This window comes from Chaetodon trifascialis, chromosome 6, assembly GCF_039877785.1.
Source record: "Chaetodon trifascialis isolate fChaTrf1 chromosome 6, fChaTrf1.hap1, whole genome shotgun sequence".
In the NCBI taxonomy this organism is placed as follows: domain Eukaryota; kingdom Metazoa; phylum Chordata; class Actinopteri; order Chaetodontiformes; family Chaetodontidae; genus Chaetodon; species Chaetodon trifascialis.
The window spans coordinates 6,528,538-6,543,175 of NC_092061.1; the positions used below are offsets into that span (position 1 = coordinate 6,528,538).

Sequence of the window (14,638 nt, forward strand, 5' to 3'; positions counted from 1 at the left end):
TGTGCAGGGCAGTCAGAAATCTACCGTATGACCTAACATTAGGTTGTATTTCATGTATTCAGCTCTGTTGAATACTGAAGAAGGGATGACGTTTGGTGAACATGTGAATTTAAAATGTGGCACGCCTCGATGAGAAGATATTTAGAAACTCTGACGGTGTCTTCCTTGGTAACTGCATAGATAATGAAGCAGTTTTTTGTCTTTTTCGACTTTCAGCTGTTGAAATGACATAACTTGCAAATTTCCAACAGTTGAAACACAGCAGCGTTGAGTGCTCTGTTGGACTCCCGTGGCAAAGATGCACATTTTGAATGCTTTGCTTCAGATTAAACAGGTAGCTTACGGAGACAACCAGTGACTGGTGGATCTGCATGTTAATGTTTATGATGAAAAGGCATTACAGTACGGCCGTGGTCGAGCATTATGCGTAAACACACAATTACGTCTGTCCGAGCTACTGTTTTCTCTGATGTCTGCATTATGTAATGAAACTTTTATCCCCAGCTTGAAGCCGGCACAAATAAACCAAAAATAAAACTGTTTGCACTTGGTCAGAATTGTGCTGCAAGAGAGTTACACCATTTATTTTCACTGTTTATGTTTGAGATTTTGTAAAATTGATGTATAATGTTTGTAGACCATAGTATGACAAACGTACTTCTTGCTTTATTGGGGAGCTTTGGAGCATCTGAGGTGTGGAGTCTGCTTTTGACTTTGCTAACCCTGATCTCAGAGTATCATCCTAGCTGAGGATATCATTGATCCAAGATTAACCTCATCAATGCACTGTGTGGCTTTTGATTCCTCCTAACAAAGCTGTGATGGATTTACTGTATGAGAAACTTTCTCCAAGCTACAGTCAGACTTTTTTTGACTGCTGCTGTCGCCTGGCAGCTGTTTGGAGGTGACTGTGGTGCATCGTGTTAAAATATTACAACTCTATAGTCACAAGCGCATTGGGTTAGGGTTGTGTCTGCCAGACTGACCGAGATGCACATTGCAATGAGTTATTAATATTTATATATGATTTATATTCTGCTCTCTCAGTAAAAACATGTAGCAGTCATAACATTATCACCCATGCAGCAAAGCTGTGCTTGCAAAGACTGAGAGATCTAGTTCTTATCCACCAGCTCATTGTGTGAGCTTTGTAATCATGTACAAAATATCTCATTCATGACGTACATCCGGGTCGAGGTGAATTTATTTCAGTCAAAATACACTGATTTCCAACCTATCAAGTAACGCTTGACTCACTGGAGTCGTCGTTTCAGTTTTTCTTCTATGTGTCATTGCTGCATTTTATTTTCCCACAGATTTAGCCACAAAAGTTAACATTGATTAGAAACTTTGCATGTGTGTTTCTAATGATATAAAATGCAGCAATAATACCATGATGCACATGTGAAAGCCCGTGCTTTAAGCGTAACCTTTCTTAATACACACAATTAACACAGCGCGCGGCTGTCAATCATTGAGCGGTCAGAACTTTTCACGCTCTGTGCCCCGCCCCCACAGCAGGGTCCCTGAGGGAGGCCGCCCACCATGTGAGAATGTCCTGTAGATTAGTGTGAGCGAGTCCGTCACCCCCCACTGAGCATCAGGAGTCTGCGACCTCAGCACCGCCCTGCCCTGTCACAACTACCGCGATACCAGCGCAGGATTAGATAAACCAGTGTCATCCTCTGAAAATGAATGTTTTTCTATGTGAGCTCTATATATGATTGACTGTCTTTTATTGTTTGGCTGGATTTTCAATATTGCATTCATTTGCTGTTGTTTTTACTCAACGTATTATAATGAAATTAAAAGGGCAGAGGGGGCCGTGGAGAGCGAGCGAGCGCCGAGCATTAAGATGTGGGAAAATGTTGCACGCTCAAATGTTGACTACCTGTTGCTATGGCAATGGGTTTGGATCCTGCAGGCTGCAGGACTCTTGCTATTTCTAAATAAAGCTTTTTTTCTCACTGATCAGTGGATGAAGATACTCACAGTTGAAACTAATCTACTGAATTTTACCAGTCTGTGTAAACACTGATGCTCTGCGCGCTAATGCTTAGCGCTAAACCTCCTGAACAGCAATCACAGGATTATATGACGATGATGCTCAACAGAGGACACATGCTTTGCTACTGCTACATGTTTTTACTGAAAGAGTACAATAGAAATGATATATTAATATGAAGAAATGGATCATTACAAAGTGTATCTCAGTTAGAGATGTTTAACATTATGCACCATGGTCACCTCCAATTAGCTGCCAGATGACAGGAGCCATCAGAAAAAGTCAGACTGTGATCAGCTTCCTGTTTTTTTGTTCCGCATTTGACCAGAAAGCAAACAAAATCTTTCCGCTCCTTGAAAACTAAACACAAATACTGCAGTTATTTATTAGATTTCTGAAATATGGCCATCAGGTTTCTTTCCAGCAGTGTGAAGCTTCATCACCTTTTAAAACATCTGTTTGCACTATTCCCAAGTTGTATAAGATATTAGTTCTGGGTCTGTTAAATCCACATCCTTCAAAATAAATGTGGATTAATATCTCTAAACGGCTGTAAAATGTTCTGCTTTTGTTTTTCTACAAAAAAGCCTCTCGTCCTTCCCGTCTTTTGTCCTCACTTGCTGTCTAGTGACACAGTACCTTTGTCACCCTGTGGGGGGAGCCTGTGTGTGGAGAAAGGACAGAAATAGGTGCTGAGACCAGATATTTGATGCTTGTGATGGGGACTTCCATGCTTACCTCAAGTGGGTTTTGGGCCATTTCACAGACAACATATTTAGTTCTTTTTTCCTCCCACTCAAGGATGCAGCCGTCTTGCAGTAAGCAGCCAAGTCTATTAAACAAACATCCCTGTGTGCAATTTGCAGTGCGAGGTGCCTGACTGTGTGCTTCCTGGGGATGAGGGAGTTTAACCTGACAAATATACAGTAGAAAACGCTGATGAAAAATATCTACGCTTCACATCGGGTTACATGATGTCTGTTTCTAGGCAACAGGAAATTAATATACAATTAATAATATGGGAAATTGCTGCTTGAAATCCACTCAGTGGTTTAATTTGCTTAGGACCTGTCTCTGGCTGAGAATTGTGTCTTCAGATATTAATATGACGGGCTTTTGGATATTTAACACTGATGTATTTTAACCGACAGTTTCGATGTAGAGCAGCTTCCTGTAAGGTGGATTTTTTTTAATTATTACTGACAAATGATTGTCTTTTCCCAATCTGAACTTAAGTCTCAATGTTTATTGCATCTATGAATGTTACAATCACTTGCTATCACAATATATGTCTAATTAGACTATAACAAAATTGGCTGTGAATGAAATTGGCTTGGGAAGTACAAAGCGTCTCCAGCCTCTCTCTGGTTGGTACAGTGGGTGCTAATTCAAGGACTGACCGCTGAGCTAAGCGAATACTTGGCTGCGAGAGCACAAAACTAAGGAAGAGTGGCATTATGTTGGTGTTGTAGGAAGCCATGTAATGGCCCACTGTACTGCCTTTCTTGTCAAATTGTTAGTTAGTTTGTCGTTTCAGATTTAAACCTCCCAAACGACTTTGCCTGACTGACTCTGTGCTTGAATTACCAGGGCAGTGCACTGAAGAATGGACATATAAAAGGGACGACGCTCACTGGTAAGTATGGTTTTCAGTTGACCATTCATTTTCTAACCACTTCACTCATTGCATGTTATCTATGTTGTATATGCTGTACAATGTGGTAAATTATATTTTTTAGCTGGAATATTATTTTGGATTTAGCAGCAATTTAACTTTAACCTGCAGTGCGCAACTTTTGTCCCCCCCTTCTGGCAGTGAGGGTAATCACACAAACACTGTTGACACGCTAATGATGGTAAAGGCACCGCCATGACAAATCTCTGGCGAAAGTCACACTCCAGGTTTAAACTAACTTTATTGTGTAAAATTTAAGTTCAGAGTCGGATGTGAACCCAGAGAGAGTGAAGTTGATTGTGTTCGCTGTCTTGCAGTGTTCTCGATGTAGGTGTTGTTAGCAACTTGGTGCTAATCAAAGCTGCACAACGTTGCCAAGCAAAGGAATTACTGTTTCCGACATTCTTTGCAGTTTGACGACTTCTTTGTCGCATGTGTATCCTCATTGCATGTCTATGAAGTAAATACACACAGTTACTGGCGAGGATCATGGAGCAGAAGGAGCTTTCATGTTACAACAAAGCCAGCTGAGCATGCTTTACACTACAATGTCCCACAAAAAGCAGCTTGGAAAAACAGTTCAGATTCACACAGTTTCTCTTGGACATTAGCTCAAGTTTTACATACTCGCCACAAGTGCAACATGCTAACATGCAACAAGCTAACCTGCAAAATGGACAATAGAACATAAATAATGGCAAAACATACAGAACAGCTTTCAAATCTGAACTTGGATCACGGACAGTCGATATCCATTCATCCTCGAGCTTCAGTTTTAAAGCTTTGTTCTGTCCCTCGTTGAGAAAGAGTTTTCCAACTTTTGTTTGCACATTTCCATCAAAAATACACTTTACCCACTGGGTCTTCACACTCTCTGATGATGGGAAGACATGAAGATTGACGGAAGCCTGCAGTGGCCATGAAATGAAACAATGGCGGACAGCGAGGTAGATTTACTAAGAGTTACGTGGGCGCCGATGGACACCTAGCTGGAGGTGGTGCTATGCTAAACAAGCCCCACAGGACGTCACATGGAGAGGCAAAGCCTGACGTTTTGGAACACACAGTTCCTGATAGATGGAGCAAGAAAGAAAGGGAGAGGAAGCTCTTTTCTGTTATTCTGCAGGTCTCCAGACGCACCGGGGACACACATTTATGTTGCAATGCCATGAAAAGGTTCATCTAAAGAAAAAACAGCCCAGAGTGACTGAAGAATGCTAATTCAGGGTTACGGTTTTATGGATCTACAGCTCCCACTGGTTTATTGTAACCTAAAAAAAAAATCCACATGCATGAAGAGGTTTTGGGGTCGCTTAAAAACCTTTTACAATGACAACAATTTGGATTCAGCCCAGCGTTACATTTCAGTTGCTTCATTGTGATCATCACATACAGCATACTGCTGTGTAACATTGCTGTGTGATATCAGTGCTCCTTATTCAGTCTCTTTGTTTGTCCACGCAGAATACGCTCCTCCAACCCCGCCACAGGAGACTGGTTTTCACCGCTACCAGTTCATGTTGTTTGAGCAGCTTCCAGACGCACCAGTGTCACTCACCGAGCGAGAGAAGTCGTCCCGCGGTAATGACTCCACAGCGCTGCTGGCCACTGCAGGATCATCTATCATATACCAACACTGATCAACACAACTGCCAACAGTTGTTGAATCAGCAATAGAAAGATTACACCAAGGCGTTAAAACTCGAGGCCCAAACATTTCCTCTCAAATTAACCACATGAGATGTTTTTGTGGATGTAGGTTTTGTGTTTTAGGAACCTTTACAGGCTACGGTAGTTATATTTTTAAGCATTAGCGAGTAGATTATTCTATTTCCTGGCATACAGTAGGAAGTTGTGTCATTTTACAACATTAGATTGATTTAGGCATTGCATCATTTGTTTGAGTGGGCTTAATCCTTTATTTAGGGTGAAATGTTTGCATATTTGGTTTCGACAAATGGATCCGTGACACTACTGAAGCTGCTATTCTTAGTGATTTGATTTATTATATAATGTAACCCTCTTTAAGCGCAGGTTTGGGTCTGTGGCTGTCTTTCATCTGGACACAAATCATTACGCAGAATCCACAAACAATTATGAGCATTTAATGGAAGCATTCGGAGTTGCTTCAGAAAGATCTTTTACTCCAAGTGCTTGAACTTAAAAAGGGAAATGTTAATGAGGTTAGTGAGTAAGTCTGCTGCAGTGTTAATGCCTGCAGGGTCAAGACAAGTACTGCTGGCTCCCACACACACCTGCACGAGTCTGCCTGACCACGTCTTGTTAACCTCAACCAAACATGAAACTCCATCAGCCGTGGCTGCACACGTGAACAGTGTAGACTCCCTCATAACCTTGATTTCTGCTCATATTATCGACAGATCATTGTCTTAGTTTGCCTCTGAGAAGACAGCCATGTTTGTCTTGCAGAAAGCAGAGTTGTTGTTTTGTTTATAGTTTGGGTTTTCAGACTTTTCCTCCCCCTGAAGAAACGTCTCGTGAAGGTGGGCAACTGCACTTGGATGTACAGTGCGGTACGTCGCAGGAGGCGTGCCCGTCTGTCTGTTCTACTCGGGTCACAGCCGGTGATTTGAGGGGAGATCAACGCGGTTTGAGACTTGAAGCCGCTGCGGCCGTGAATGAGTGGAGCTGCCAGTCTGCGCTGTTTGAAGTTTTGACAGCTATGTCAGCAAACAATCCAGGCACATTAGGCTGAGGTCTGTTTGATGTTGAAACCTCTGGAAAAAGAAATGTCAAAAGAGATGTACTTTGGAGTATTTTATGTATTCAGACTCACATTTGGGGAGGTTGAGATGAACCCGTATCACATTGAAAGGATATTGACTGTGTCAGAGCTGGTTAAGCTGAAGAAAATAATAGCATGAATAATAGCCTGCTATTTAGAATATTTGAATATATTTTTTGTGCAAAATAAACTGGAGCGCGCTCATTTTCTGCTTCCAGATCCAATTCACTAGTTGCCCCCACATTATGAAGCGATTGAACTGAGTGGATCCACCCATCCTTAATCTACTGGATGAGTTTAACTCCCGCTGTCGTACTTCCTCTCTCCTGCAAACTGTTCTCTATATTCAAGGGAAATTAAATTAAGAAATTCACTCTTGGATAATCAAATGTCTCATTTGATGGGTCAATTCTGGAGAGGATAACTGCCCTTGTGAAGAGGGTAATGGAAATAGACTCTGCGTGACATATTAAGAATGAAAGCCCAGTCATGGTTTATGAATAGAAAAATGTTTGATTTTCACAGTTCTCATCAGTTTGGCTGAATTCAGCGGTATACCTGCTGCATTATTATCGGCCTCTGCTTGGCCACGATCAGCACGGTATTCCCGCACAGACAAGAGGAGCGGAGGGAATCCCATGTCTCCCCACCTCCTCCGTTAAGTATGTTCACTTATTAGCGTCTGTCCTCCCTCCATGTGGTATGACACAGAGAGCATTTTTCATAGCCCATGACATTAATTGATGTGATTTGCGAAGGGAGAGCATTTAGCCGTGGGTGGGAGACTCCTAATGATCGTTTTCCACTTCCAGTAGCGCAGTCGTTGACTCAATTTTATCGCAAATTTGTTGTCTTTTTTCTTTTCATCTCTGACCATCACTTGAGCAGTAGCGGGGGTGAACAATGAGAGGTGGAGCAGGGCTGTTGTGAGGAACCGTGGGAGTCTGCTGCGCCTCCTGTGTTAAGGTTATGAATGTGGGTCAGTGAACTGATGGAGACAGCTGGTTTATTACACGACGAGCTACAGGGGGGCTGCGCTCTTGGCACCGGGCACAGGGGCGTGATCGTAGGGAATCCCCTTCGCTCTGGCTCAGGAAGGCTGTCCCTGACTGAAGGCTGCCCCTGTGCCAGGGTGGGGGGCAAGCGTGGGCACACAGGCCCTTGTGATACTTGTTAGCCGCTTGGCAAGCCCTCAATATGTCCTGCTACTGTTTTGTGCCGCCGAGTCAGTTTGTCAAGGGAAACAGTGTTACAAGGCCGGGGAGGGAGCCGCTGAGGCCTTGAGAGAGGCTATCTGGTGTTGTTTCAGCCTACACGGTGGTTTGCACATCCACTGTTCGCACATCCAGCCCCCTGTGCCAGGACTGGGACCTCAACAGACACTTCAGATTGATCAGAAACAAAAACTGAGGGAAAAGTTGAAAATTGAAAATTGATCAGTTGTTGTAATTTTCCCCCTGGTTAAATTACAAGGGAGAGGACGTACGTGACGGCCGTGTTGTGTGAATGAATGGATCACAGTGGAGTTAGCTGCTGGATGGTGCACGTTGCTCATCTTGCCTCCTAGAACCCCGACTGCCAGCTCAGCACACTCCACAGTAATTGAAGCCATTTGCAATGTTGCAGTGTGGTAATGGGCAGATCCATGTCTACCACCCACCCACAGCCTCTACCATTAATCAGAGCTGCGTGGAGTCAAGAGAGCCAGGATTTGGTTGCTACAGCAGGCCTGAGTTTCAGCCAGGAGTCGGCTGCCTTAAAGGAACACTTTGACGTTTCAAATTTTTGGCTGGTTGTGTTTCTTTTTTTTTTTTTTTTTTTTTTTAACAGACGCTCGTCAGATTCGGGGTAAAAGTTTCTAGATTTTTTCCTCAACTCCCCTCATCCATAAATAGCTTCATGGTATTAATTATTTCCTGGAATTGATACTCAAAGTAGAGCAGAAAAAAATAATCAATTAGCCGATCCACAGGAAAATGACCAATTAATCATTCTTTAATCATTTTTTGAAGCAAAAATGCCAAATATTCCCTCGTTCCAGCGTCTCTAATCCTTTGAGAAGATGGATTTATTGCTTTTCTTTGTCATATGTGATAATAAACTGAATATTGCTTTGGTTTTGGACTGTTGGGACAAATGAAACATGGAAATTGATCACGTCACTTTGGACTGTAGGAAATTGTGATGAGCATTTTCAAAATGTTCTCAGTTTATAGACCAGTTGGTTAATCAGTTACTCAAGAAAATAATCACAAATTAATATAAAATGGATAATTTACAATTTAACAATTTGTTACCGGAAGAGCTGAAACGGTTCGTTGATTAATTAGTTAGTTACTAATGAGCAACTATTCTGATAACTGATTCACTTTTTGGGGTCATTTTATTGAGCGAAGCGGCAATTGAAGGACAAAAACGAAACATTTTTCCTGCAACGTGACTATTTGAAGAATATTGACCAAATTTAATCCAACATGTGACACATCCCTTAACATCCCCAGCAAGGCGACGGCATTCGTTAACAATGGTGGCGGCTATAATGGCGGCTTGCTGTGAGCTGAAATCGGCCGCCAAACAGTGTAACGCCAATCCTCGACCGAGATCATCAGCATCCCCGAGCAAGACAAGACCATTCTGTGTGTGACCCCTGACCTCTGACGTGCACAAAGAAATTCCTCCTGGTGATATTAACATCGCATTATTGCGACTATGAGTTTGATGTGATAAAGCTCGGTGCAGCTCTTAGCCTGATATGGCTCCTCTTACTCTACAGCGATGAACAGGATCACTTGGTTTTGAGTATTTTTGAGAGACTATAAGAGGTTTAACAGGGACACCGCCCACACCACTAAATGTAGCAGTTCTGTGTCACCTCACAGCAGTCCTGATTTTCCTGCCATACCCAGACGGAGATGCAAGGTGGAAACAAAAGGGAAGGCAGGAAGACTTTAACATCGCCCTCAGGTCCCACACTATCTGTCCTTTCCATGAGCAGGCAGATGGGAGAGGTGGAAACACGTCTCTGTACTACAAACACACACCAGCCTATTTTAAGGTCACTTGTAAGTCTAGGCATTTGCAGGGTACCAGCCAGCGTGATAGCACCAGATATTGTGAATTCGCCTCATTTTGGATTGCACCCAATGATTGCACAGCTTTAGACAGGATTATGTGTGTAAAGCCTTACAAGCAGCGCCTGGTTTTGACTCTCCGTCTGATCGTTAGTCTACAATAAAATGATCTTCAGTGTGACATTCTCCGTTTGAGGAAATGTTGCCTAATACCACTGTAAGGCAGGTTCTTCCTCAGAAAAGGGAAAGAGAAAGTTTGACTTATTAATGCATGACTGTCACGAGAGTCAAATGTGCCACATGACTCGTGAAGTATATCTCCATATAGTGTAAAGTTTGCTGTCCCCCAGCTGCCTCACCCCTCCACTAAGTACTACCTCTAAGGGGTGAGGGACCTTGTTCTGGACATGCAGGGGAGTTTGGGGATCTGCAGAGGCGGTGCATTATCTCCCACTGAAGCACAGGCCAGAGGGGCCACTGGGGCCATGCCCTACCATTCAGACAGGTCACCTGACTCCATTGCCCTCACTTGATTATTGGAGCCCTTTCTGCAGGCAGTCCTCATTCACAGAGACGACCTGGCAAGATTCAGGTACTCATCTGCTCGTCTTCCGGTTATTATTCATCATCTTCCCCAGCTGAGCTCAGAACCTGACCTTACCTCATGGCAAAGCCTGGACACACAGAGGTGTCAGTCTCATAAACTAAACATGTAGAGAGGATGTGGAAGGGTGCGTCGGCCCAAAAGAAGTTGAGTAATTATTTGGTATTTCTATGGAAAACTTTCCAGTTTGAACATGTGCAAATAAATAGTCTAAGATTTGATAAGAGTTGAAGACAGACCTGTAAAAAGCCTTAAAAATCAGAGCCTTGAATGAGACATTTTGTCTGAAATGTAAATGAATCCCTCTGATTTGTTCCTGCATTGATGGAAGGTGAGTGCACTTGATGTGCTTGGCAGCGGCAAAGTGTATTTCTTCTCCCAGCTCTCCTCCACGATGACGGAGGATACAAAATGTGGCTCCCTGATGGTGAAAACAGACACAGCGAAGGCCTATAAAGCATCTGCAGCCAGAGGTGAAAAGCAGTAATGTTTCTATCCAGCCAGAGTCAGACTCGAACCCTAACTGTGAGACCATTCTCTCTACAGATTTGGAACATTTCAATAGTTGGCCTTCTTTTCAAAAGATTAACTTTCCTACCCTATTCTTGAGCATCTGTTAATGTAATTACTCCACACACGGAAATACCAGAATGTCAGCCATTCCCTGGATTACGGAGCATGGTATTGTCTTATGTACACCCAAACATTCTCGCTAGAATCTGTTGAAGTTTGCAAGTTTAAAGCATGCAGGGTTTTGTTGCCTTGGAATGATAATTGTGAATTTGTCTCTCTCTCTTTTTTTTGTCTAAAGGGAGGGGAAGCTGCAGGGAATCAGCGGTTGTCAAAATCGAAGAAGTGATATTGTCATACCAGCCGGATGGCCGTCTGGTGTTTGTTTAAAAGGGGAGGGAAGAAAAAAAAAACAGTCCAGGCGATTGAATCATATCTTCTTGCCAATACGTCCTTGCGTTCCCACCTCCATCATTACAGCAACATGTTTTATTTTCAGCAGTGCTGTTCTCAGTGACTCACATCCCAGAGCCATGTGCTGCTCAGTTAGGCCTCAGATCCCTTGAACATGGGCTGAGCGGTCATGAGAAATACTCGTGTAATGCACCAGAGATTGCGCTCAGACTGCACTAAATTTATGTAGGATATTGTTAGGATAAACAAGTATCATGTAATAAACCTGCGAGATTTAAATGCTTTTAGTTATTTGGATCTATCTGCAAAACAGGTCATGCATCAAACTGAAAACAAACCTGCGTTTTAAGTTCGTTCCACCCGCAAATATCTCTGAACAGTGATAGATTTCTGTCTGTGTCATCCTGCTCACACAGGTAAATGGGATCTTGAGGCCTTCATCAGGAGGTTTCATCTGGGAGAACCTGTGGCCACTCTCCAGTTTCTCACCCAAAACTACAAAGACTGAAGATGCCCAGATGCCTGAACAGTGCTGTGGAAGAGGAGTCCGTCAGTACATAGATAGAAAAAAAGACTTTCCCTGAATTAAACAGCATCAGTTCTTCAAAGCTTGCAACAGGTCAGCCCTCTTTGCATCTATCTTATCGCTGAGTTGGAAAGATATTTCCTCTTTGTGTTACGCCAGCTGCTGGGTTTTGATGTTTCTCTGTATCTCTGTCACGTGGTCTGCAGCGAAGGATTTGGGAGATAGATTTTGACCTCATTGGGGATTTCTTATTAGTTTCCGAACGCTGTCGGCAAGAGAAGGAAGACGGCCTGATATCACAACTCAGTGTGGAAAGAGTTGATTCTAATTCAGGGACGGAAACACGTCAGGGCCAAAAAAAGGAAGTAGGAGGTGAAACCGAGACCGCAACACAGCCGGATGCCGCAGTGGAACTTGAACCAAAATACTCAACAGAGTGACAGGGCAGGGGGAGGGGCTGCAGGGCCTGTGCTGTATTGGGTGAAGGGAAGTTGCTGTAATTGTTTATCATATTTCCATTGACCACTCTCACCCCAGCTGGAAACATTGAGCTTCTCTCAGGTCCTTCATTGATCTTTTTTTCTGAAGTGAAAGCTGCTCTAACACATGCTGAAGTGTCCTTGAATGTAACTTTGGGACGATGAACCCGTTTTGAACTTTGGACACTTGCGTAAGAGGCCCACCTGGCCGTCTGCAGAGGATGGCGAGGATAAACTTTTCAACCCTTTCACGAGGAGATATTTTTCAGACTTCACGAGTCTTTGTAGAGGGTGGGTCAGAGTACCCCCCATGAGGAATATTGGTTTCTAACCAGCAACTCTCCTCTGGGAGGGGTTTGTATCAATACCCCAGATGTCTGAAAAAGGCTGGATTTACATGAGGGACTTTGATGTTCTGATGATCAATCTTTAGTTGGTGGTTTCATTGACCCTGATTTGGTGTCTCATCAGTGGGCTAGGCAGGAGTAGGTAATGGAGGTTTTTGTTCCTTTGGTGGTTAAGCCAGCCTTGGTAAACCCCTATGTGCCCCCTCGATGAACTCTCGGAGATCATTGATCAAATTGTCCTGCTTCTGCTTTGTTTGTTTCCCCGACTTAGCAGTCAAAGCCGCCGCGTCCACAAACCAAACAAGCAAAGAAATGCACATGAGCACACAGTTAGACAGACGGTCCGCTGCTTTGAAGCAAATGTTAAGTATCCGTCAGTTGGAATATCGCTCTTGACCTTGATTTACCCATCTCATTTGACTTATTAAATCACATTTTTAACAATTGGCAAGTGGAGTGTAATTCCACACTCATTGTGAAGCATGCCAAGTGGGAGAGCATTCTTCCAAAAAACCACCTACTTGAATCCATCAGTGCACCATTGAAATGCCAAGATTTGTACTTCCAAATACACTGTGCATTTTTTTCTCTCCTTTATATCTTGGAGATATTCTGCCAAAACAGCTGGGTTTTGCCACTCAGCTTCCTTGAATGTGTTTATTTTTACTCCAAATGTCAGGAGAGTTGAAATATTCTGATTAAGAAAAACTGACAGCTGTAGTTCAACCCTGCACAGTATATTGCCTTCTGTGAAAAAAATAACTTCTCACATCCCCTGACGATATGGGAAAGGCATTTAATATTTTCTTAATGTATTCAAACTTACATTAATTAAAAGGAATTTGTATAATCAATTCAATTGCCTAACCGGCACTAAGTGAGCTAATATGCATATGATGACTTGAGTCTCCTTTCTTCTTTGCTTTCTGCTGCTGAGGAGGTGCAGGAGACGCGTTTCACTGGAGAATTTGTGCAGTTTGTCACTCGTTTGGAGCAGTGGTGAAACGTCTGCTCAATGCATGTCAACAGTATGGACTGCTGACCGCTTTGCAGCATTTATTTTCTGTGCCTTTGACCTCGGCAGGCTGGTATTGTTCTGCAACTCTGCAGAGATTCTGCGTTATTTGCTGCACCTGGAGATTTGAATCCTGCATCTGAAGAGATCCACACGAATGTCCTTATTTTTAGGCTCTGTTAAACGCCTACAACCGTTTGACCTGGAAAAGGTGCAGTTTTTCCAAGGTGTCTGCGCTGGCCTTGTGACTTAAATACACGTCTTATCTCCTCTGTTAACTGATAAATGGGACTCTGCACATACGCAGAAGATAGCAGCGACGGGGCACAAGCTTAATGATGTTCAGTTGGAACCTAATTGTAAGAACACTGTGTTTGTAAAACTACATAAATGCCTTTATGGATGATGTGATCACACGTAACCTTTCTATCAAGCAGTTTAAAGCAGATTCACCACTGTATGCTGACACTATTTGTTGCTGATAAGCTTCAATAAAATGCTGGTAGTGCTTGAAAAACTCATAATTTGGAGATACGAGGTCTTTTTTTGGATCATTATGCACATTTTTTAGGCCTGATTGGAGGGTATTTCTCAGTACACATGATTATAATAACAATGAAGGCATTAGCTTTAAAAAGTTATGTAAAATATAGAATGCAAAGTTTGTGTTGGTATATTTGGCAACGTTTTATTTTTCCAGCTCTTGAGCCAACAGCAAGGAACAACAATTTCAGCCTTCCTCATGGAGCTTGGAAAAACAAAACTAATTTGACTATATATCCGCGGTGCCTGGTTAGTTTTCCACTGTGCTTTAAAATGAGCCTGCGCTTCCATGGAATCCCTGTATGCAAAGGAGCCAGGACGCTGCAGTCAAAGGGATCCAACGGCGCGACCTGTCGACAGACGCCGCAGGCCTCACCCACGTGACCCGGCTCACAGTCGAGGAAATAAGTCTGCAACAGGTAGGTGTTCCAGCTGGGCTCGCCAACTTTCCAACCACAAAGCCACACAAACGCCTCCCCTGAGGACAGACGCCGCAGTACAGTAAGTCCTCAGCCTCACCTGAGCGGGTTCTCTCTGCGCTTTGCATCCAGACCCAGGCACCCTTTTTCCACAGGTCTCTCCCACTGCGCTGATCAGCCTGTGCAGCTTCACGGGGTGGACAAAATAACAGGAACAACAGGCGGTGTAACACAATCTGACAATAAGTACTACCTTTTATAAGCTTCTAATAGTCTGTTTAAAG

The 14,638-nt window shown here is 43.2% G+C and overlaps 1 protein-coding gene across 4 annotated transcripts in view; it reads left to right on the top strand.

Annotated features, from left to right (window-relative positions):
* LOC139332886 (phosphatidylethanolamine-binding protein 4) overlaps nt 1-13,914 on the top strand; it is a 56,097-nt gene extending 42,183 nt beyond the window's left edge. For 3 of the 4 annotated variants that reach the window (XM_070965053.1, XM_070965054.1, XM_070965051.1), the window contains 3 exons: nt 3,596-3,641; nt 5,145-5,261; nt 11,442-13,908. In XM_070965053.1, the coding sequence (XP_070821154.1) occupies nt 3,596-3,641; nt 5,145-5,261; nt 11,442-11,533 (255 nt within the window). In that variant the 3' untranslated portion in view covers nt 11,534-13,908. Of the gene's footprint in view, nt 1-3,595; nt 3,642-5,144; nt 5,262-11,441 lie in introns of all 4 variants that reach the window. The other variant, XM_070965052.1, reaches the window with a different exon arrangement.
* The last annotated feature ends 724 nt before the right edge of the window (nt 13,915-14,638 follow it).